We start from the raw sequence: 24981 nt of genomic DNA, 5'->3' as shown, positions 1-24981 counted from the left end.
AAAGGGATAGTTCTCCCAAAAATGAAGATTCTGTCATGATTTACTCACCCTCAAGTTAGGATAAATGTCTTTGTTCGGTTGAACACAAAGAAAGACATCTGGGAAAATGTTAGCAACTGACATTTCTGGGACATCATTGACTACCATAGTAGAAAAACTATGTTATAATATTTTGATATGTTTGATATTTTGAAGAACTTAGGAAAACATACCGTTCTAGGGCACCTTTGACTACCATTGTCATTTTTCCTACTATGGGAGTCAATGATATTTTAGAAATGTCAGTTGCTAACATTTTTCCAAATATCTTTCTTTGTGTTCAGCAGAACAAAGACATTTATTCAGATGTGGAACAACTTGAGGGCGAGTAATTCATGACAGAATGTTCATGTTTTGGGTGCAGTGTCCCTTTAATGTCGTCATTTGTTATGGATTAACTTGCTTCAGACTTTTTCTTTGTGTGCTGCTTGCGCCTTTTGGAAAATGTTCATATTTGTGTCACTGTGATACAAAAACCAATACAAATGTTTCATAAAAGTAAACTTTTATATATCAGATTCATATCAAATGTTATAAATTCACTGCAAAAATCCTTTTCTCAATGAGTTACTTTGCAATGTCTTTCAGTACAAGATAAATACACTCATCTGCTGAAACTATGTCATCATATGAAGAATACTGTGTATCTTGAATATGAGATGTCTAGTGTATATTGTATTTCAGCACTAGCAGATTTTTTTTCACTTCTTCAGTTTTATCTAACAAGATGAAATGAACATCGGCTTTATTTAGACATGGCTGGTTGTCTCTTAGGAGGTTACTGTGTGTTGCACAGATGTACTTGAGTCTGTGTCGACTAACTCGTTGCTTTATCAACACAACCACGGTAAAAATGATAAAGTACAGAGCATCCTAATGCTGTTTGTGTAGAAATATTGAGAATAGGGAGATATGCATGTATAAATCCAGTGTTATATTTACCGTTTATATAACATTCATGTCCAAAATGCAGTGAGCAAACAAACACAGCTAAACTTCCATCAGCCGAGTGAAGTGGCATTGATGGGCGTGGTTGACGCGTGGGCATGCTCTTTCTCTCACGTTCGCGTGTGGGCGTGCTCTTTTGCTCGCTGGATGACGCGTGGACGTGCTTTTCCGGGAGAATTGTCTAATAAGGGACTAAGAACCCTTGTTACGAAACAGGAATCCATGTTTGAAAAAAACTTTCCGAAACCTGGCGGAGTGAATCGAGCACAGAAATACTACGTCATATGTTCAACTAGTTTTTTTTGACAAGTTGACCATGTTAAGCTTGAGAAGCCAGCACGTTTAACATTGTAAAGAAGTCAGAATGCATGAAATAGCATGTTACTTCTGCTTTAAGGATATTCTTCCTGGAAAACGAGACGGAGATACTCATTCAGAATAGGATTTCATGCAGTTCAAAGTTCTGGCTATTGCTCCAAAAGTGTTGCTTTTTGTGTGCACTGTTTGTTTGTTTGTCATTTGTTTTCTGTGTGTGCTGAACTGTTCTCTCTCCTCCGGCTTCTTGGCTGTGTCTCTTCTTCCTGGCAGTCATTGCATACAGCAGATTCTAGAGAGTGTTAGTCATTGTCACGTAAATGGCATTGTACATCGAGACTTGAAGGTTAGTACGACAGGCTCTAAACCACCAGTAAGCCGCTGGTTGTTGTGTCAGAAGCTTGGCCTGTTACTCACCCTCACCTGACCTCTGGAAACACGGCTATACACCGGACGGGGTGTACAGCGGTGATCTGAGGGACGGAGCACGTAACCCAGATAAAGACATGTGCATGTAGAACCTCAGTAATGTGCGGAGTTTGCGAGCTGTGTGTTTGACTCGGAAGTCGAGGTTTCAGACATCAAGCTCACAGACGCCCTAATGCACTTCAGCATTGAGACTTGGAAGAGATGAACAGCAGAGGTGATGATGGCTGGGACTGCTATTAGCTTTCTTAACACAAATTTCACTTCAGTGTTTTGATCATGCACAGGAGGGCTGGATGATATTTAAAATAATAGCAATATAAAAAAAGTTTACATTTTCCTGTTTTTTTTCCACAATATATTTTTATATAAATATATTTTTATATAAAATAAATTCTTCAATTTTACCTTGGTAAAAATTAGTTTAGTTTATTAAATAAATTGATTTTTTTCATTAACACATCAACACCGATGAGGCCATTTTAATATTTACTGTTTTCTATTTAATACGTTTTCTTAATTTGATCTTGTCATGTGTTTATTCTTTAAGCCAAAAGCAAACATATCAATATTTTTCATATTTGTTTGCACTGTAGGCTTTGAGTACCAAAGAAAATTCCTTTATTTATTTTATTTTATTTGTATAGCACGTGTAATTATGAAAAAGCCAACCAAAGTGCTGCTTAGACAAAAAATGAATCTAAAAGTAATGAATGATTCATTTTTATTCATTTTAAAAATGAAACTAAATGCAGGAGGAGTATTTGAATACTTCAAACTAACTGTTTTGCTTTTTTATTTGAAGTGTTCTTTTTGGCCTGAATTGACCTGCTACTTTTATTATTTTTATTACCGTGATTTAGTTACTTGGCAACAATGGCTGTTCAAATGATGCTTTCTTTGTGTAAAAATAAAGGGGAAAAAACATTTTAGAGCAAATTATCAACGTTGATAGGTCAGCTGAAAAACCTCAAAAATGTCACTTGACTCCCAATACAATCACTGATTTTTATTCACAACCAGCACTGAAGCTGTGAAGCTCATGTCGTCATAATCGTCTTACCTCTGAGGTCAGACTCTCCCGCTCTCAATGCTGTGTGTGTGTGTGTGTGTGTGTGTGTGTGTGTGTGTGTGTGTCACTAACCCTCGCCCCCTGGTGTCTGCATGCAGTCATTGCATTCAGCAGATCCTTGAGGCCGTTCTTCATTGCCATCAGATGGGAGTAGTCCATCGTGACCTGAAGGTGAGTAGAGATGCTGGAGGTCTCATAAACCAAATACTTCTCCACCTGCTTCTTTTCTTGAACTTCTCACCTGCCTCTTTCTTCCCTGGGCCCTCTTACACTGATCCAAGACCTTGTAGTTTGAATGGTTTTGAGGTGTGAACCAGAGCCTTTTGTGACTAAAGTTTAACTAAAGAATAATGAAATCATTTATTTATCATTTAAAATGTTGCACCGTTTCTTATTAATCATTTAAAATAATTTTTAGTAATTCATAATTTAATAATCTCCTGAGTTCGATCTGGAGCTTGTTATGTGTTGAAAGGATAAGAAGTCACGTGCCGGTTGTCATGGCAACGGCGAAGCAGCTGTGATGCGGCATTTCATTTACATACATACAAACTCTCCCACCCTAATTTAACTTAAACTTTAACGCTTACCTTTTCCGTTCACTAGTATCTGGTCAAGTGAAACCCAGTAAATTTGTTTCATTGATGCTAAACACGTATAATCAGCTGGTTACCGGTGGGTTTATTGGGTTTAGGTGGGTTCTGTGTTTCGATCCATCTTTAGACCCAAACCCCGGCGAGAGTCTCTGGTCATTTGCTAATCAAATGAGGCAGGTGCAACCAGGACATTGTTTCTGTCCTCTAATAATCTTCACCTGCATTTGCATCGCACCCATATTCTGCTTGACGATTGGCTGCTTTGTACCGTTACCATGGTGAACTGTGACTTACACATATAAAAACACCTAAAGAAAACAAAGCTGAGAGATACAAGAGCAAAAAAAACCCTGTTTTGAATATAAATGAGTGCGAATGCCGCAGGATTGGTTTATAATTGGGTGTCTCACATAAATGTCAGCTGTAGAGTTTTTAAACCTTACTATAGTAAATATTGAAGTATACTACAGCATTAACTACAGATGATCAATTCAGTATAGGTCACACTACAAAAGTACACAGTAGTATACATTAACATTAAGTGTAGTAATTGCTATAATATACTACAGCGTACTTCATTTTACTATGGTAAATACTAAAGTATACTGCAGTATTAACTACATATTATTCAGTATAGTTTATACTACAAAAGTACACTGTAGTGTACATTAACATTAAATGTAGTAATCACTATGATATACTATAGTATACTTCTCTTTACTATAGTAGATACTAAAGTATACAACAGTATTTATTACAGATGATCGGTTTATTATCGTTAATACTACAGAGAATGCTGAACTTTACATAATCAGTACAGTTTACTATAGTAAATACTAAACTTTACTGCAGTTTACTGAAGTTTTCATGTGGGTAGAATAAGGCAATATTGTAAAACTCTCATCTCATAAACTGCAGTTTATTTTCCATCTCTTCCTTCCTTTCTTATTTTTAAAACCTTTTTCTAATTATCTGTGATTCCCTTCATTATTTTATTTATTTGAGTATTTGGCATCAGACAGAAATGAATATTTAAGTTGCATGACGTAACGACATTATTATGGAAGCAAAAAGCACCGTTCTCCATTAACCGCCATTAAAAGTAGCTGTGCGCCTTGACGGCAAGAATTTATTCAGCTGGAAACGTATAAATCACAAATAACACAAGCATCTGTTAAAGAGTCGAATACTGTGAATGTCACTTGAAAGATAGTAAAAGCAGTGGTCTGGTTAACCGTGTTGTTACTTGTTTAACAATTTGAGGAATGAGCTATTAGTATTTTGCCCTTTTGCAAGTCTGCATTCCATTTTGATTTGTAGTTTACACAAGCGACGTGAAGGCGTTGCATAACAGTCGTTTACAAAAGCAATATAGTGCAATGATCAGTCGTGTGGGAACTAATGCCGTGCTTAGGGTTTGAAATGCAGAAGGTTTAATTGTGTTAATGTGTCGAGCAATAATGTACTATTTGATTCTCCTGTTAAAGCAATCCTCAAGGGATCCACTCTCCATTCTCTGCTCTGTTTGTCATTATCACTTTTATCTTCACTAACAAAAGAAAACATCAGGCTCTTCTTTATTTCATCACTCTGTAATGAGCTGTCCTCAGTTCTTCTGTTACCGTATCTAATGCTGACAGGTCCCTAGTTGTGGTTTCTAAGGTTTTCACCAGCCCCCCAAACCCCAAAATGTCAATCTTTGGTGTGCAACTCGCCCTAGCAACCGCATACCGATGCCCAGCAACCACCCAGAGCACACTAGCAACCACATATCGATGCCCTAGCAACCACCCAGAGCACACTAGCAACCGCATATCGATGCCCTAGCAACCAGCCAGAGCACACTAGCAACCACATATCGATGCCCTAGCAACCACCCAGAGCACACTAGCAGCCGCATATCGATGCCCTAGCAACCACCCAGAGCACACTAGCAGCCGCATATCGATGCCTTAGCAACCAGCCAGAGCACACTAGCAACCACATATCGATGCCTTAGCAACCAGCCAGAGCACACTAGCAACCACATATCGATGCCATAGTAACCACCCAGAGCACACTAGCAACCGTATACATCAGTGCCCTTACAAAAATCTCAAGCAACGTTGCAACGTATTCTGGTCCATTGCATCTTTAACAGCCTAGCGACATGTCAGTCGAGTGTTACACATGCGAGCATCTCTCTCGTTCTTCTAATAATTAAGTTTCTTCATGACAATAGGGTCTGTAAGGTATGCACAAGCAATGGCTGCATGACAGTTTGAATGACATCACCTGTAGCATGTAGCACCTTGATCTGCACAATGATGACATCAATAACTGCACCTGACAAACTCATGACTAACAGTATATCATGTTGTAATTCTCAGAATGTTTCATGGGTTTGGATTCAAATGCAAGAATTGCTCCCCTGACATAAGAGTCTCATTATACATTCAATGCAGTCATTGATGCTTTGATGTTTGTAACAGAGGTTAACTAAACTAACATGTAAAAATGTCATTGAATATAAGAGAAACCTTATGAATGTATTATGAAAGCTCATATGAAAGGGGCTCTATATATTTACTTTATATGTTCCTTCCTTCCTTCCTTCCTTCCTTCCTTCCTTCCTTCCTTCCTTCCTTCCTTCCTTCCTTCCTTCCTTTCTTTCTTTCTTTCTTTCTTTCTTCCTTCCTTCCTTCCTTCCGGTCATGTGCAGAACTACGCACTGTGTGTTCTAGTCTGAAAGGGTTATGCACATACGGCTGTAGATCTGTTTCAGTATCTTACATTATGTTTGTTCTGTCTTTCATGAGGCAACAATGAAGTTTCAACATTAGGAATGAAACACATTTTCTGTTTGATGGTTTTTGAATGTAATAAATTAGTTACATCTGTTGATTGGGTGACAGTTTTAAATGAACATCCTGGAGTCCTTGCATAACCCTAAAGGCTAACTTCACATTTTGTGAGACTTTGGTCAAAAATGTGCCACATAAGAGCCCTAGAAATAGTAATTCTAATATAGATTTTGCATTTAATCAAATTTAGAATTCTCTTTTTCATTTTCTGTAGACATGTAAAGTGTGCTCCGTGTTCATTTTTGACCCAGGTCTTCTTATGACTGTACTGATTTATATTTATGTAACCCGTGTATATATAACCTATAGATGTTTTTATGACACCCAAAGCCAGAGAATCTTCTTTTAGCCAGTAAGCTGAAGGGAGCAGCGGTGAAACTGGCTGATTTCGGTCTGGCCATCGAGGTGCAGGGAGACCAACAGGCCTGGTTTGGTTAGTATGTTGTGTTGTGAATTATTTGATTTGCTGTGTTCTGTTTGATCATCTTCAGTGTAGTGAGACGTTGTAGAATATTACACTTTTATTATCTTTTTTTTCACTCTGATGTCGTTTGTATATATTTAGTCTGATCTCTAGGGCTCTCTCTCATTAAATGCTCTTCTGCCTCATGGGCGTGACGGGACATCAGGGACAAATGTTATTTTAGAATTAGGCTGTAATACTAAAATGCCTTAAGTAAATTCTTCTTAAGAGAATTCATGGGAACTCATTTTCTAGACCATAAAAAAAATCACTTAACTAACTTTTGCAGTCGGAGCGAAGTTTAAATGAGGTTGGTGCTTTGTCGTTGTAGGTTTCGCTGGGACTCCAGGTTATTTGTCTCCTGAGGTTCTGAGGAAGGAGCCGTATGGCAAACCGGTGGACATGTGGGCATGTGGTACGCAGCCAAACTTTCCCAGATTTGCCACAGGCAGCCAGACTGTACTTTATAAAGTCTTAACTTTCTTAAAGGGACCGTTCAAGCTAAAATGAAAATCTTAAAGAGACAGTACACCCCAAAGTAAAAAACCTATGGTCTCACCCACATGTTGTTCCAGAGTCCTGTCACTTCTCTTTTCTGGAACACAAAAAGAAACATTCATGCAAATGTGATTTTGTTCTTAATTTTCTTCTGGTGGTTTAATGTGAAGGAATATGGATTTACAAAGAAAATACACAACATTACATTAAGCTTTTTATAATATTTAGTTTCATTTCTAATCTTTTGGCGGTTTTGGATGATGCTGTCACAAATTTTTGTGATCTACTTTCCTAACACTTTCCATCCTACACGTACGTGTTTCATCTGATATTTCTGATTTAAAGCTGGCCATGTCTTGTTTATTAACTTCCACGGCCCTTTGCTGCGAGACTCTGATAAACTGTGAAATAAAATCCAGCATAAAGCGAGAGTTTGTGAAATGGAGAGCAGTCGCTTGGCAAGCGATGTTCTCCGCTCTCGGTGGAATAGCAACACTTCTATCATTTAATGGGCACTCAGTCGTGCTAAAACACACCACAGCTTTCCATCTTTGGCCAACCTTTCATTTGTGAATCAGAGGAAGAGTCTTTCAATAGTATAGCCAAATAAACATCACACAGTAAAACCACGAGTATGTCTGCGTCTTTCCATCTTTAGTCTTGACTGATTTATAGATTTAGACTGTTCAGATTGTTGTCTTGTTTTCTTGACAGGCGTGATTCTGTACATTCTTCTTGTGGGTTACCCTCCTTTCTGGGACGAAGATCAACATCGACTTTACCAGCAGATTAAAGCTGGTGCTTATGATGTGAGATTTCTCTCATCAGCACCATCACATAAGAGTTTGTTTGCAAAATACATTTGTTGAATCAATTCAACCCAGTTTGGGTGTTTCGTAAATCTGGATGAGACTGAATTATTTTCTTCCGCCTTAAGGTCTTAAGCATTCCATCGTCTTAAAATCTCTCTGTTATTCATTAACAGCACATGCAGGACTTTTTGAAAGTGATGTGGTGCGCATCACATGAGCAGTAAATGATTATTAAACGGAAACATTCCAGTACACAATCCGCACATTAGACAGAATTACAGTATAGAAATTAAATGTTGTGTCGTTTTGCCGTGTAAGGTCTGACGGTTGGGTTCGTCGGTTGTTTTGCAGTTTCCGTCTCCTGAGTGGGACACAGTGACACCAGAGGCCAAAGATCTCATCAACAAGATGCTGACCATAAACCCGGCCAAACGCATCACAGCTGCCGAAGCCCTCAAGCACCCCTGGATCTGTGTATGTCTACACACACACACACACACACCTGAGTGGGACACAGTGACACCAGAGGCCAAAGATCTCATCAACAAGATGCTGACCATAAACCCGGCCAAACGCATCACAGCTGCCGAAGCCCTCAAGCACCCCTGGATCTGTGTATGTCTACACACACACACACACACACACACACACACACACACATTACACACACGTGCACACAGTCATATGCATACACCCACACATGCATACAGAGGGGTCTAAAACTAAACTCCTGGTACGTTTTAGAATTTGAATGTAAATCTAATATAAGTGAATATGAAAAAAAATGTAATATAAAACTCTCTATTTCTGTGTCGGTAATGCCATGTAAGCACATTTGTGACACGCACTACAGTATTTTAACTCCTTTGTACGAAGGGTCAACAAGCCTTGTGTTCATTAACATCATAAGATGTGCTTTGGAGTGTTCTCTGAACAGTTTTCAATGTCAACTGGAGTCAAATAAAGCACAGTCCCAATATTACAAAATTCTTGTTTATATTTAGTAAACTCTTATCACAAATTGTTATTCTGATTATGCAATGAAAAGAAAACAAAAATAGACTCTTAGCGCCCTATCGTACACCCGGCGCAAGTGTTTTTGCTAGTTTCAGCCTGACAAAAATCGCATTTTCCCGTCCTGCACCGCGTTGTTTAAAGAGCAAATGCACTCGCGCTCATTTGTGCGCCCGCTGGTCTAAAAAAAGAGGTGCAGGTGCATTGTTGGCACGTTGCTATTTTGAGGAACTGAAAATAGACTGCGCCATAGACCAACTCTAACCTGGTCTAAAGCAATATTTTTCTGTTATTTAAAGAGCGCATTAGTAATATGCGCCTCTAGGCACATTCTGCTTATTATACACACAGGACGTGCAGGTGCAGCAGCACACAAACATTTTAAAATATGAACAATTAAAGGATTCAAATGTAAAAAGGATCGTTATTGTGTGCATAAATATAAATATCCGGCTTGTCCCGTAGACGGTCTGCTCGTGAGCGAGATCCATTTCCCTCTGGAGAAGAGTTCGGTCTTAGCTCTTCAGCTCCATGGTGCAAGAGCATTTGGCTTTTAAAGGGAATGGGAGATGAGACTCTTATTGGTTTATTTCACGTTACGCCCAAAACACACCCATGACTCATTACGAGAATAGGTACAACCCTTTTGGACTATGCGCCTGGCGCGCCGACCATTTTTCCGCTGTTAAATTAGCAAAAGTGGATTCGGAAATGCCTACCTGGGCCACGCGCTTGGATCGTTAAAACAGGGCCCTTAGACGTTTCGATCTTACAATATGACATATTGTAGCTATATGATAACACTGATGCTCAATAAACAGATACAGGTGTGTTTATTAATAATGCTGAGAATGAACAGTTTCTCCTCCAGGTAATATAGTTGATTATCTTTTATAGCTGCTGAGAGATGCTGCAACTTGTGATCACGTGTGATTTATAGTCCTTTTACAACATGGCTCATCCAATCAGATTCAACAACTGGTTCCATGATTCATTTTTTTATTCTGTGTTGTCATAGCAACGCTCCACCGTGGCCTCCATGATGCACAGACAGGAGACTGTGGAATGTCTGAAGAAGTTCAACGCCAGGAGGAAACTGAAAGTAAGAAGCACGCAGAATTCAAATTCAAATGAAGGACATGAAGATTCGCTGTGTGATGTAGTCATTCACTTTCATTTCACTTTAAACTGAACGTCGACGTTTTCAAAGAGTTTTTGTTTACCGTTTTTCACAATAACAGGTTGGCGGTCTCATGGTTTAATAGTTATCTAAATGCTTCGTGGCTTAATGGGTAGCAGGATTCATATTTTACACAGCGTCTGAGTCTGTCTGTGTTCTTTCTGGACTCTTTTTAGGGCGCTATCCTCACTACCATGCTGGCTACACGAAACTTCTCAAGTAAGAGATCGTCTTGTGCATGCGGTTCTTGTTTCGCATCTGATTGTTTATCACATTGCCGTTAAACACAATATTTTGAATAATGCCATAAATTCTTCATTCCTATAAGAGTTAATTTCACTTCACAAACTGATGCTTTTAACCTCGACAAATGAATATTTGATATGCCTCTCAAATCATATTTCATTACATTATGTAAATCTTTGATTATGAATCATGTTTATTCAGAGGTTTGGGGTTTTAAGGCCAGCGGATCATGAATATGGAAAAGCACACTGAGCATTTTTAGACATTTATAAGCATCTGTTTAACCCTTTATGACCTTTATTCTGTCTGTCTGTCTGTAATGTTTACAATCATCTTTTTATTTCACTCGACAGGCAAGAATCCGTACAAGAAGCCCGACGGGGTTAAGGTGGGTTTACTGCACTACACATTATGTCAAGTTCATGTAAACTCTAAGACGCACGTGATGCTTGGCTGCACATACATGTTAGCTTGGCATGTTTAATGAGTGAGCATGTGCATGTGCATCGTGGCTTCGGAAAGCATGTATTTATGTATTTAACATGTCCCGGGCTTCAGGCAAAAATAAACGTAAGTAGCACTACACAACGTGTTCTGGTGGTTTGTGTCAGGAATCATTTTTCCGATTAAAATGATACTTTAGTTATAAATAAACCGCCGATGGCGTGCTGGGTTTGGATTTTTAAACCTCGTGCATCTGTGCAGTTGTGTCCTGAATGTCCAGCGTTCCACGCTTTATTTTTTATCCGCTTGAACGAGTGCATCAGCCGGGTACTTGAAGTGCACTTGTTGGTAATTCAATATGAGCACACACTACTTGATATACTACAAAAAGTATGCAACTTGGGACGCAGCTTCCCAGTTAAAACAGTTACGTTGTGATGACGTACCTGGACCGGACCATATTCGTTGCCACGGTGTGCCAAATAACGATCCAGCGACGTAACCACGCAACATTGGACATTGTTGGGACGTGGTGATTACCTCCTGGAATGGACCATATTCGTTGCCACGACATACCAAATAACGTTCCAGCGACGTAACTTTGCGATTCCCATATTTGTTTTGACGATGTAACATTGTACATTGCTGGGACTTGGTGATTACCTCCTGAAGACGTATCTTGAACGGACCATTTTCTTTGCCATGACGTACCAAATAACTTTCCAGTGATGTAACTTTGCGATTCCCATATTCGCTGTGATGACGCAACATTGGACATTGCCGGGACATGGTGATTACCTCCTGAAGACGTACCAGGAACGGACCATTTTCGTTGCCACAGCGTACCAAATGAAGACGAACTGGCGACGTCGTCAGAACGTACTGTGTTTGCTGGGTTGTGTCTTTGACAAGATGTGTGGTGTAAAGATTTGATGTCATTGTAGTGCTGTATGTATACAGTAGTGTCTTATTACCAGCAAAGTATGTATTTTTAGTGAATAGTTTGCAAAGTCGGATGCAGACGACACTGTGCACGGTGGGTGTTTCAGTGCACAACATTAGAAGGATGAGAACATGATAATAAAACCCTTTATATGTTTCGCAACACGAAACTGCAGAAAAGGAGATCTGACTCTACAGAACTTGCATTGGTGAGATGCGCTACAGTTTTCACTGTTGTTGTTTTAGTCTGTAGTTTTGTGCAGATGGGTATTTAGATGTAGACGCACGCCTGTTTCGTTCTCCGTGGCTGTCGTGATGTATTTCTGCTGTAAAGTTTTGAAGGGCTGCACAATATATTGAAATCATTGAAATATCGCACAGGAGCATATAGAGAGAGTTTGCAACAGCTGAATTACTTCGTGAAGTGCTGTGTGTTAAAGTTGTAAGTGGGTTCAGATGAAAAGAGACAAACTTAAAGCATTATGGAGTGTAACACATTATTTAGCAAATGATCACATATTTTTTCTTTAATATCGTGCAGCCCTAGAGTTATGTTTTGCGAGTTCCAACAGTTTAAGGATAAAATGAGTCGATGCTGAACATTGGGTCATCCCTACTTGAGTATGACAGACTAGTATTGAGCAAAAAAGTGTTTGTGAACAGATATGTTGGACTTTTGATGTGTTGGATATTGGCAACTTGATGGCAACACAATATTGATCACGTGTTGTTTTGTGTGCTCTAGGGTTGATTTAGTTTCATGTTTATTGTTCTGTTGTTCTTTGATATGGTTAGCACTAAAAACTGAATTCTGTTCTTTAAGTCTTTCAGTTCAGCACAGTCTCGAGAGCAACAAAAAGATTTTTTACTGTTTTGTGTTTTGTTTGTTTTGTTTTTTGGGGGTGAAACCTGAGTTCATTTTCATCTGTCATTTACTTGGAGTCTTTAACAGTTACTTGTTTCTTGTAGAATTAACCTTTTTTCTCATTTAAATAGAATAATTTACACTTAAGAGGTTTTCCGAGTTACAGAAATGAGAAACAGTTACTCACTAATAAAATAACATTATGTGAAGAGTTCATTTGCAAAAACCATAAAAAGTGTTGAAAAATCATGTGTTTATTGTACATTCCAAGTAATATCGATCAAACTGCAGTTGGGTTGTTTTGATTAAGTAATAATAACTCAAAATACAGCTAACTAACACAATAAAATACAAGCAGAACATAACTATACAAAACATGATTTTGCATTGTTTATCTGTGTTTTCAAATAAACTTTTCATATTTTAGCTTATTGTGTTGATCTCTAAGCCGGCATCACAGGTGCATCATGGGATTTCTAAATGCTGTTTTCCCAGGTTTTCTGCACATGTGTCCAATTCTTCTTTGGAAACTTATCTTTTTTTAAGAAAACAAACAAGGATTAAATCATTAGCCATAGTAAGATTATAAGAGTTTGACTGATAATTCACTGTGATATTGTACTTATAAAAGCTTTGTCTACTGACATTTTTATCCCAGAAATCATTGCCTAGATACTTAAAGGAATAGTTCACCTTCATCATTTACTCGCCCTCTTGTCATTTCAAACCCGTATAACTTTCTTTCTTCCGCAGAACACAAAAGATGTTTCGAAAAATGTCGGCCGTGGGTCCCCATTCACTTGCATTGGTTTTGTGTCCATACAATAGAAGTCAATGGAGACCAACGGTTTTTGGTTACCAACATTTTTCAAAATATCTTCTGTTGTGTTTTGCGGAAGAAAGAAATCACGCAGGTTTAAAATGACAAGAGGGTGAGTAAATGATGACAGCATTTTCATTTTGAAGGTGAACTACTCTACTATGAGAGCAATGCTTGTTCTGGGCATTCTTTGCGTTCTTTAAGGCAGACGTAGCAGCAGAAAGACTTTTTATTTAGTTTAGGTCATCATTAATAATGTTTTCTCACCGCTATAATCACCAAGTTTGTTCAAGCACACAAAGTTCTCACATATACACACAATACCAAACCTTTACAAACATTCAAGTTAAACTGCACTGAATGTTTTGATGGACGTTCTTGAGTTCTCTGATATTTTCTTGCTTTGCTTCACAGTCGCTTTAGTGAAAATGTCGGATAGCGATTCCCCACACATTCCTCTTCCTAAAGTTCACAAAGCTTTAACACTTTAATGTAAATACACATTTTAAAATGCAAAAAGCTGTTCACCCATAAATGAGGCGTGTGTGATAGATCAAAACATTTGTTTCAAACAAAAACCAAAATGACTTGAAGCTTAATCTGGATTCGACTGCATGTGTCATGTCATGATCGTATGTTTGCAGGCTTTGTGTGCTTTACCTCTGTAACTCTCTGTCTTTTAGTTTATTATTATTTCTTGTCTTTCTCTTCACGCGTGCATCAGGAGCCTCAGACTACTGTTATCCAAAATCCTGCGGATGGAAACAAGGTGATGATGATGATGCTTGTGATGTTAAAAGGTTACTCGGCTGTTTATTCTGCCATAACAAGCAGCTGGCTGTACATGATCTCTTATTTGAATAATATTAAAATATTACAAGTATTTTCTTGGTTGTATGGTAAGTATGCATACTCGGCGAGTCTGCATCCAAATGAACTAAAAAGAGGCGCTCGGATGTGTTTTAATGAGAAATCTTTTGTGTGCTCGTATGTTATGTGTGAATGTAGATCATCATTTATTTACGTGTGTGTGTGTGTTTTGATCTCATTCAGGAATCATCAGAGAGCGCCAACACAACTATTGAAGATGAAGATATTAAAGGTACAGCGGAACCTCGCCATCTTATGTCTGCTGTTTTGTTGTTTATTCATTCTCTGGGATTAGCTGAATGACTCTTATGATACAGGTCTTTTTGTCTAGCCCATCTGATGTACATTCACCTCTGACCCTTCAGCTTTACAAAGTGTTCGCTTCATACGAGCGCCATGCTGTAGAAAATAAGGGAAATACGAGTGTTTATTTTAATAGCTGCTCTTTGATCAGTCATGTGTCCACAGAGCTGTTATTTACTGTAGATGACAGCTGGTCCTCGCACGCACACCTGTGAACTTTCTCTTCCTCTTTATTGTTGTTTTGGTCCAGAATTTTGAAGCATCTATGATGTTGTCCCATTAATGATGTTGTGTGTAAATGCGAATAATATTCAGCCTGATCTTATGGGAATTCATAAGTATTTTATGAGGTTGCTAGTTTGAATGAATGCGTTCGATGTGAATCTATAAAAATGTACGGTAACAATTTACAATAAGAAGCTAATGCATTAGCTAACAATGAACAATTGAGTTTTTCAGCATTTATTAATCCTTGTTAATGTTAGTTCATGTCAACACAGTTATTCTTGTTAATTCATGGTGCATTACCTAATGTTAGCAACATTAGACAACGTTTGATTTGAATAATGTATTAGTAAATGCTGAAATTAACATGAACTAACATAAATAAATGCTGTAGAAGAATTGTTCATTGTTAGTTCATGTTAGCTAGTAATTGTTAACAAATAGCACCTTTTTGTAAAGTGTTACCAAATGTACTATTATTTAAAAAAATGAAAAAAAAATGTCTCTTGTACTAAAACATACAAATGAGATTTTATGATTTCATATGAATTTTCTACTTTGTAGTTATGAATTCCTGTGGGATTGTGTCGTAAACGTTAGTTTGGGTTTCCTGCTGTTTTTCCTGACATTTTTAACATTTTTTTAAATATTTAAAGGACAAATTAAAAAAGGAAAACGTTGGAGATCCGGGTAGCAGTTATTGCTTTTTGCTTGTTTTAATCACCCAGTGAACTATAACAAGATCACACACTGTAAAAAAATTCCGATAAAAAAAAACTTTCTGTAAACTGGAAAAACAGACATATACAGTAAAATATTTTTTTCTGTAAAATTATAGAATATAAGGATATATATATCAAATTGTTTTCCTGATTTTTCTTGTAAATGTGTTGTCTTGTTCTGTAATTTTATATTTTTTGACCGTATTTCAAAAGTAAATTTGTAGTCTTTTTCTGAAATTTTGCGGTTTTTGACAGTTTAAAAAAAATACATAAAAATATTTTTATTAAATATAATAAAAACGGTTTATATTACTGTATAATAGTGTTTAATATCACTGTTTTTTTTACTGTAGAAAAACAGTAAAATTCCTTTTTTTTACATTTTACGTAGAAAGTCTATAAAAGTAACAGAAAAATTCTGTAAAATTACAGTTTTTTACAGTGCACGGCAAAAATTGATATCTGAATAGAAAGACATTAAGAAGACAATAGAACTGTATTTTCACAGGGATGCCCTGAAACAAAATGATTTATGTTTCATTCGCCTTCATTCTACTCCTTTTTTTCTTTTGTTTCTCCTCTTTTGTTTGCCACCTCAATCTCACGCTATCATCCATGCTCATCTGTGTCTGTCCACGTATCCATTCCTCCATCCTTGATCTCCCCCGCGGCGGTCGTAGTGTATCGTGTCCCTATAGCTCCTCCTAAAGCGTACAAACGTGAGCGGTGTGATTCCCAGAGTTCTTCCTCATCCGATTCCTCATGTTGGCATTTCCCAATCTCATGTCCTGAAGAAGCGTGCTGTAACCTCCTTCTCAAAGCCCTGCTCGCTCTCTACCTGCTTCTCTTTCTATCTGCCCTTTTGGCGTTCCTCTACGTCAACTCCACGGTTGATTGCGGCCTTAACCCCGAGCCCGCCCTCAAACGGTCTCAGCCAATCCCGAGCCACGTCATCATTCTGTGTAAGTGTCGGAGAGAGAGCGAAAGATGCTTCAATCGGTTTTTATCTGCATAGCAAAGTTTTTATCTTCTTCATATTATTTATAGTATAATATTAAATATTATTGCACATATTTCATTTCATATAAATATTTTCTCATTTCATCTGTAGCTTTGGTTATAGACCATCATTTTAGCAGAATTTTAAAGATGTTCATAGTTTACATACTGTAGTTGGCATATCTTTCAAACGATTTAGTGGGTTTTCATAGCGGTCTTTTCTGTACTTTTTATGAGGCAGTGGGATCGGTTTGGGGTCAAGAGACGGGCCGAACTGTAGAAGATGAAGAGGTTTTTTGTAGATGTCTGATTTGAGGTGTTTTTCCACACAGTTCATGAGAGGTTTTCTGTGGTATTGAGAGCTTGATGAAGAGCGGCCGTCATTCCATCACTGAAGCATCGCTGTAAACATCTGGGCTTTGTCTCTCATACGGATTGTGAAGCGTCTCTTGAGTTCCTGCTGTGTATGAAGCCCTTTAGAGTTTGAATGAGGTGTTAGTGCCCTCTCATGGCAACAAATACTGAACTGCAGACAAAACACACTGAGAGGATTTCTGTCACATTTAATACCTCCTTACTGACACTGTGTACTGTATACTCCCATGTGACGTAGTACTATAGTTTATGTGAGCATTTACTTTTGTAAGGTGTTTATATGAAGAGTTTGGTTCCAAAATGAGATAACATAATAAAAACATCATTTTTAAAAACTGAGTTATGTTTTTATTGTGTAAGTTAGCTGTATTTTTGGAGTTATTATGGCTTAAATCAAAACAAACCAACTGCAGTTTGATTGATTTTAATTGGAATGCACAATAAAAAAAACATGATTTTTGAAAAGTTTTAAAATTTTTGAAGCAAACTCTTCATATATAGATACAGTTATATACTGTTTTTCATGTGGGACGCCTATTTTTGTAGTAAGTATGCAGTGTCATGTTGCATGCAATGCAAAAAATGACTTTCTTACTTAGTATTTTTGTCTTGTTTTCCAGTACAAATGTCTAAAAATTCTTGAATCAAGATGCATTTTCTTGATGAGCAAAATGACCCGTCTTGTTTTTAGACCAAAACCATGACATTTCTGTGAAAATGTGCCAATGGGGTAAGAAAAATCATCTTGAATTACCTTTTTCTTAGTCACTAAATTCAAGATTATTTTGCTAATCAAGAAAATGCATCTTGATTCAAGAATTTTTAGACATTTGTACTGGAAAACATGACAAAAATACTAGGTTAGAAAGTCATTTTTTGCAGTGTGTGTGCGCTGTCCCAATTATTCTTTTGCGAATATTTCAAGTTATTTTGTGTTTCTTTTTGTGTAGAAATGACTATTTTGGGAGTAATGACTATTTATTGACCGAATACAGATCACGTTTCCGGCACGGTTTCACGTAGCTTCTTTTTGAGCAGATAAAAACTGATTCTTTGAGGTCAATGCTAGCCCTTTATTTTATTCTTCTTTTAAAAAAAACACAACCAGCATGTCTTTTCCCTGTATTGTTTAACTCTGTTGATATCATTTTGCTTCTTGTGTTTTGTACAGGGCATTTATGTCTTAAAAGTCCATTTGTAAATATCCAATGTATAAAAGAAGACCAAAGCACAGGCACATCAGCCTCAAGTGGGCGTTCGACCCCCCAAAAAACAAATAAAGAATTGTATTAAAAGTCGGCACACCAAAGCTCCAAAAATATAAAAGAAATGTATGAATGAAAAGACTTTCGCATGGCGCGTGAGGTTTTTCTTATTTCATTTTCTCCAAAGGGAATTTCACAAACCCCTTTGAATCTCAGACATAAACAGTGGTTTGTTGGAGTTTCATTCGTTGACTTGTTGTTGTTGTTGTTCTGTGTTTCAGCCAGAAAACAGGAGATCATTAAAGTCACCGAGCTGCTGATCGAAGCTATTAATAACGGCGACTTTGAAGCATACACGTGAGTGTCTTTGATTCGTTTTAGATTCTGTTCTCGTCCTTGTCATGTCTTTGAGTTCTTTATGTGTTTTGTGATCCACAGGAAGATCTGTGATCCAGGACTCACCTCTTTTGAACCCGAAGCTTTGGGAAACCTCGTGGAGGGGACGGATTTCCACAGATTCTACTTTGAAAACTGTAAGACACTATTTAACATTTTTACAGTGGAGCTCTTTTATTTGAAAACATTGGCACTAGTCTCTCGTGTTTTGGTCTAGCTCTCGCTAAGGGACACAAACCCATCCACACCATTCTTCTGAATCCTCACGTGCATCTGATCGGCGAGGACGCCGCCTGCATCGCCTACATCAGACTCACGCAGTACATGGATGTGAACAACTTGCCCCGCACCATGCAGTCCGAGGAATCCCGCGTCTGGCACCGCAGAGACGGAAAATGGCAGAACGTTCACTTCCACCGCTCGGGCTCTCCGACTGTACCCACCAAATGAGGTGTGAGATGTGTGTGCGCACACATGTGTGTTCTTATTATCATTTGCTCAAGACCTGTTGGTTTTCTTATTGTTGTAGCCCATAAATCGGTATGGAATAACTTGGCACCCCATACAGAACGTATACCCAAGTATATTGAAGAGTTTGGTTCCAAAACGAGATAACTCCAATGTAATTTCAAAAATCATGTTTTTTTTTTTTTTTTTTTTTTTTTTTCAGTTATTATGGCTTCAATCAGACTGCAGTTGGTTTGTTTTGATTGATATTAATTGGAATGCCCGATAAAAAACTGGATTTTTAAAATAAAATTAAAATCGGCGTTATCTCTTTTTGGAACCAAACTCTTCGTTTGTAAGTATACAGCACTGTATATAGTAAGCTAATATCAATGTACTAGCAGTATAGTTGTAAGTGTATTATTTCAATACTAAATTCAATTTGGTACTAAATTGGCCCACTTTTTAGTTTATTAAAGTGTACTTTTAAGTTTAACAATAAAGTTTGAGTACACAAGCGGTACACACATTTTTTTTTTCGTTTATGAAAGTACACTTTGAAGTGTACTCTCAGTAAACTACATGTTTAGCAGTTTTTATTCTGCAAGTATGCTTTCTTTTAGTTTATGTTCTATTATGTTCGTTTGTTCTATTTAGGTGTTAATTTTTAAACTTCAGATCTACTTTTAAGTCGGCATGAAATTAAACATGATCATTCTAATTGTTTTACACAGTGTTGCGGTATTTATTATTAATTATTTATCGGTGCACATCATCATTTTTTTTTTAAATTCATTTACGCTTGTAATCTTTAATGAAAAACGTTAACCTCCTTCCCTCCTCGAAACGACATCGCTTCACTTCTGGTCACGAGGAATGGCGCGAGGGCGGGGCTTCAATGACTGACTGATTGCAAACTGCCTTACAAATCTGCCTCCATTTTGTTGGCAACGCCCAACTTTCAACGATCCAATCAGTACTTCATGAACGAAATCAAGTCCCGCCCTACATTTTTTTCTCATTTCAGAAGTTGTTTCACTGGGACATACGTCACGATACGGAAATAAAGACAATCGCTACTTAGGTTTCATGCCGACTTTAAGTACACTTAAAAGTTATTTTCTAGTAAATCAGCTTCAGTTTCACATTTGTTTATAAACTATCCCAGCCCATAGCTGACTTTCTACTATATAAACTTGAACACTACAAGCCAAGCATGTCATCTTTTAAATTGATTTACTTCATTATACTTTTAAAGAATTGAAGTACCAATATAGACTAAATATACTTAAGTGATAGTTTACCCAAAAATGAAAACGCTGTCATCATTTACTCACCCTCTAGTCATTTACATTTAGTCATTTAGCAGACGCTTTTATCCAAAGTGACTTACAGATGAGGGAAAAGTACATTTCAAACCTTTATGACTTTCTTTCTTCAGCAGAACACAAATGAAGATATTCTGAAGAAAGTTGTTAACCGAACAGCACTGGTCCCCATTCACTTCTATTGTATGGACACAAAACCAATGCAAGTGAATGGCGTCCAACAACATTTTTCAAAATATCTTCTTTTGTGTTCTGCAGAAGAAAGAAAGTCATAGAGGTATGAAATGACAAGAGGGCGAGTAAATGATGACCGAATGTTTGTTTTTGGGCTAACTATCACTTTAAGCTAGCCGAGTATTTTACGGTTCATAAAAGTATACATCAAAAGTTGACTGGAGGATTTCTTTCTCCAGAAGAAGTATACAACAGTAATGGCACACTTAAATAAACCTCTGTTTTTAAGGGACATGATGTATTTAGGGTCTGTATCTCAAGCCCTTGAGCACCAGCAACAGTTCAATCTAGTCCCTAAAACACAATTGTTTTTTAGTTGTTTGTGCATCATCTGTTCCATTTGTTTTTAAACCCTTAATTTAATGTAGAGTATATATTAAATAAAGATCAATAGGATGATAGTGATATGGGATTTTTGTTTTGCAGTGAAGAGCACATCATCTCCTGTCAGCTGAGCTTCGACACAATCGTGATCTTCACTGTTTGCTCTGCCAGAGTCCTGTTTACATTTCTTGCTGGACTTATAGAAGAGATTTATTTCATACGAGGATGCGCTGTGTGTGTGTGTGTGTGTGTGTGTGTGTGTGTGTGTGTGTGTGTGTGTTATGTGTATTGAGTATGCTGTTTACACACTGTACTCATTATGTGGAAAGCATGTTCTTACAGTACCAACAACTTTAATCTTTTTTATAGGGTTCGATTTTTGTATAACAAATATACATATATGGAGCCATTTCTTTGTAATCTGTGGTGTTTGGGTACAAGGATTTGACAAATGAGTTTCGTTTGAAATGTAACTGGAGGGTTGAAAATGAGAAGATGCCAAGATGTAAATGATATGAAAGGCCAAAAAATCTGTGCATATATGATCCAATAGTTTTCATGATAACACTGAATCAGAGTTAGACATCCGTAAGGCTGTGAAGTTTACAGGACGTTGTAGTTTTTGTGCTTTTCTCAATTTGATGACTTATACAGCAGAGAATTTGCTTATTACTTCAAGTGTCAGAAATGAGCTTGCTTATGGTTTCAGTGATGTAGGACATTTCGTGAAGTTACGTGAAGTGCTATTCTTGCTTTACACTTTGGAGTATTAATGGTTTAATATTAGCGTATAGGAAACATCGTGAGGTTTTATTGGCTAATCCTTAGCAGGGGGAAATCTGATCTAGTTTTATTGTTTTTAAATGTTGTTTGCTTATAAATAAACACACGTTTTAGACAACTGCGATTACTAAACTTTTAAGGGAAAGAATGTAACATCTCATACTGTATTGTATGACTATAATCTTTACTGTACTAGACTCGAGCGCTCGTTCTGTGAAACGTGTGGCTAGTTTTTATTTTCTGATCCGTAAACCGTGTGAATTTGATATTTTCTTGTGTTAACTCCTGAGCATTTGTGTACATGATCTAACATGACAATCTGCAGTCGAGGACAAATTGTGATGGATTGTTTTAGTTTGAACAATTAGTTGTTAGTAATAGTGCATGACTTTCTATTGTCAGTCTGTATAAACACACTTGAAACTGAAGGATCCAAACATGAGTCACTGTTTCTTACAACCAAACCCAATGATTTACATGCTGCCAAACTAAATATCTGACACGGTTGAATATACATACTACACATGCCAAAGAAAAATTGTTGCGTAAATGTGCAGACATAATCTGTCCATTTTCACATGCATACAAAACAGAAATCTCCAAATCCATGTATCGCTATACATACTGTAACCAACTGAATGGTGGATGTTACATTTATGATTTTATCTCATGGAAATTTCAGGATTTATTGATACTGAACATATTAAAGTGTGAAATAAAAGGTGTGATTTCTCCCAAATTCTTGTATTGACGTTGATTTCATGAACCTTTCAAGAGCGAAAGGCGAGTATTGCTACCTGTTCATAAGTATGTGGCATTAGGCAGTATGCACAGGTGTCAGTGTTATTCTTTTACCCGACCAGACATTTTTAATGTGTATGTCTGCTTAAGATGAAATGTAAACAAAACTAGCATTATGGTCTCAAAGCAACACAAGAACCAAAAGCCACTTCACCCCAATTCTTAGTTTGTAGGGTCTTTCAGTGGTAGGCCTTTTTAATCCAAAACATTTCTTTAGTCAAAAATCTGTGAAATGGATGTAGTAAATTTCTTCATGAATATAAGGAGTATGTACACATGTAGGCCTACATGCTGTCATTTACACCGAAGAAAGATGCTTATTTCCAAAATCTGTTTTTATTCTTTATTCGTTTTTTCTTTCACTTTGGATGGCAAAGTGAAGCTCGACTGTGCAGCTCAGACAGGGTCGAGTAACCCAATTATCCAAACGTCTCTGAATCCAGACTCGAACGCTTTAAAGTGTGCATGCTATTGTCCGTTACAAAGAAAACGATCTTTGCAGGATGAAAACTGGGCACAACATTACAGACATGAATACACTTGCACACCCTTAACATGCATCACAATATGAACTGGGTTTAAGATTTCAGAATAAATTGATTAGAACACACGGTGGGCAGGCTTTTGCTGCTACTAGCTGCTAAACGCCTTATAATAAATTGTGCTTACAGTATCATTATTAAGCATCCAGAATGAATAACACAGAAAGTATTTTTTATTTAAAAATGAATCTGGATCATTAACAAACTCTGTTTTCAATAGCATTATGATTACAGATGCAATCGTATACAGCAGAATGTTGCTATTTCGCAAATTCGCTACTTGCACAAGATGGCGCCGGTGACGCCAGACTAATTTCCGGTCGTATAAGACGGTATGGGAAAAGGAGGATTTTTGGACGGCAAATATGGGTGTTTTTTTAGATTAAAAAAATAGAAAGTAATATATCAGCGATATGACAGATCCTTTTTACATTGCTAAGCCAAAACAAAACAACTCGATACGTGTTATACGACCGGAAATTAGATTGCCGAACCATGGCGTCGCAAAAGCTCACCGGCGCCATCTTATGCTAGCCCATTAAATTACTGACGTCAATGTGTTTATTCATGTAAGTTCCAAATGTCATTAACACATTTTTTTTAAAGAAATTGGTCGACGTCAGATTACCTTGTTTTATTTTACACCATTGCATGAAAAACGAAACTGCACACGTGTTCAGTGGTGAGGCCCTTACTCTTCTCAGTTTTATTAAGTGCCTTGAGAGCCAGCACAGATGAGGAATCTCAAGTTAAAATAATCATTCACTTCAGCCATACTTGAAAAAGTTGTGGAAAAAACTAGGCCTCAAAACCGAAATGAAATGATTAAAAACAAAAACAGTCATAGTGAGATTCAAATAAAACATTTGTCACAGAGAACACGCGCACGCGCACACACACACACACACACACACACACACACACACACTGTAACTGTACATACCATAGGTTAGGCAGATAATATCACTCGTGTGGATCTGGTGTAGTGATGAAATATTTCTTTTGCTATGAATTTCTAAATGCTATATTGGTGATCGCAATCAAGTAATTTAATCCACGGTAAAATGATGCAAAATTCTCACTTTGAGAAACAAAAACATTCAGAAGCATTCTGGGATTATGAAGGACTACAGCATGACATCTCGTATAAATAGCCAGATATTACCGCACTTGAACTCACATGCCCAAATACACGCTGATATTTTTCTTGCAGCCGCACCGCAGTTAAAGAGACGGTGGAGTATATGTTGCTTTTATAGTTTCTGTAGTTCACACACACATACAGTATTGTCCATTATTTACAAAAACGTCTTCACGCCTTCAGTGTCTTAACAATGAGGTCAGCATCCACATTTAGTTTTTCATTGTGTAGTTGCATGTCCTACCACAGCAAGCAATATGACAAATAGGTATAATTCACTCAGCAGTTCAATCTATCTTTGGTCACAAAATGATCAAATGAATTGAAAAATCGGGACAAAAGAGATGTTCAGAATAAAAAAAGAAATAAATATAAATTAAGATTTAAAAACAACCAAATGGGACTTGGATTTAAAAGCAATGGCTACACACACACACACATTTGAAGTCGTCTTCAAAAAACACCTGACAACCAAAGCACACATTCTGTAGATGATGAGAACCTATTGTGGTTCGTCCTGCTCTCCAGCGTGCGAGTCTCGCCCGGCGTCGGGCGTGTCGGTGACCTCGGGTGTGCAGTAGCGTTGAAGCAGTTGACTGAGATGCTGCTGAAGGTCGTCGGGTCGCAGGGTGTCCGGAGTGTCTTCTAGTCGTTCCAGGTGGGTTTGCTTGGCTCGGCCGTCCCTCACTACTGTTCGCTTCTGAGTGCGCGTCTTATGCATGCGGGTCCTGCGAAACAAACACGACAAAGACATTTAGTCAAA

General features: G+C 37.5%; 2 protein-coding genes across 9 annotated transcripts in view; one reads left to right on the top strand and one right to left on the bottom strand.

The window, feature by feature from the left end:
• The window catches only part of camk2d1 (calcium/calmodulin-dependent protein kinase (CaM kinase) II delta 1), a 46621-nt gene extending 24148 nt beyond the window's left edge, over positions 1-22473 (top strand). The window contains exons 6-19 of the mRNA XM_057329886.1: positions 2899-2971; positions 6570-6672; positions 7034-7117; positions 7915-8009; positions 8364-8486; positions 10045-10128; positions 10383-10425; positions 10806-10840; positions 14248-14292; positions 14577-14625; positions 18504-18579; positions 18661-18755; positions 18836-19069; positions 21054-22473. Coding sequence (XP_057185869.1) covers positions 2899-2971; positions 6570-6672; positions 7034-7117; positions 7915-8009; positions 8364-8486; positions 10045-10128; positions 10383-10425; positions 10806-10840; positions 14248-14292; positions 14577-14625; positions 18504-18579; positions 18661-18755; positions 18836-19068 — 1138 coding nt within the window. The 3' untranslated portion in view covers position 19069; positions 21054-22473. The remainder of the gene's footprint in view (positions 1-2898; positions 2972-6569; positions 6673-7033; positions 7118-7914; positions 8010-8363; positions 8487-10044; positions 10129-10382; positions 10426-10805; positions 10841-14247; positions 14293-14576; positions 14626-18503; positions 18580-18660; positions 18756-18835; positions 19070-21053) is intronic.
• Positions 22474-22864: 391 nt separating this feature from the next.
• Positions 22865-24981, bottom strand: part of ank2b (ankyrin 2b, neuronal) — a 70300-nt gene continuing 68183 nt past the window's right edge. For all 8 annotated transcript variants that reach the window (XM_057329864.1, XM_057329858.1, XM_057329873.1 and 5 more), the window contains one exon: positions 22865-24946. In XM_057329864.1, the coding sequence (XP_057185847.1) occupies positions 24932-24946 (15 nt within the window). In that variant the 3' untranslated portion in view covers positions 22865-24931. The remainder of the gene's footprint in view (positions 24947-24981) is intronic.

Source organism: Triplophysa rosa, linkage group LG1 (genome assembly GCF_024868665.1).
Source record: "Triplophysa rosa linkage group LG1, Trosa_1v2, whole genome shotgun sequence".
NCBI classification, from domain to species: Eukaryota; Metazoa; Chordata; class Actinopteri; order Cypriniformes; family Nemacheilidae; genus Triplophysa; species Triplophysa rosa.
Note: the sequence above shows the minus strand (reverse complement) of the source record. Positions and strands in the feature narration are given on the sequence as shown.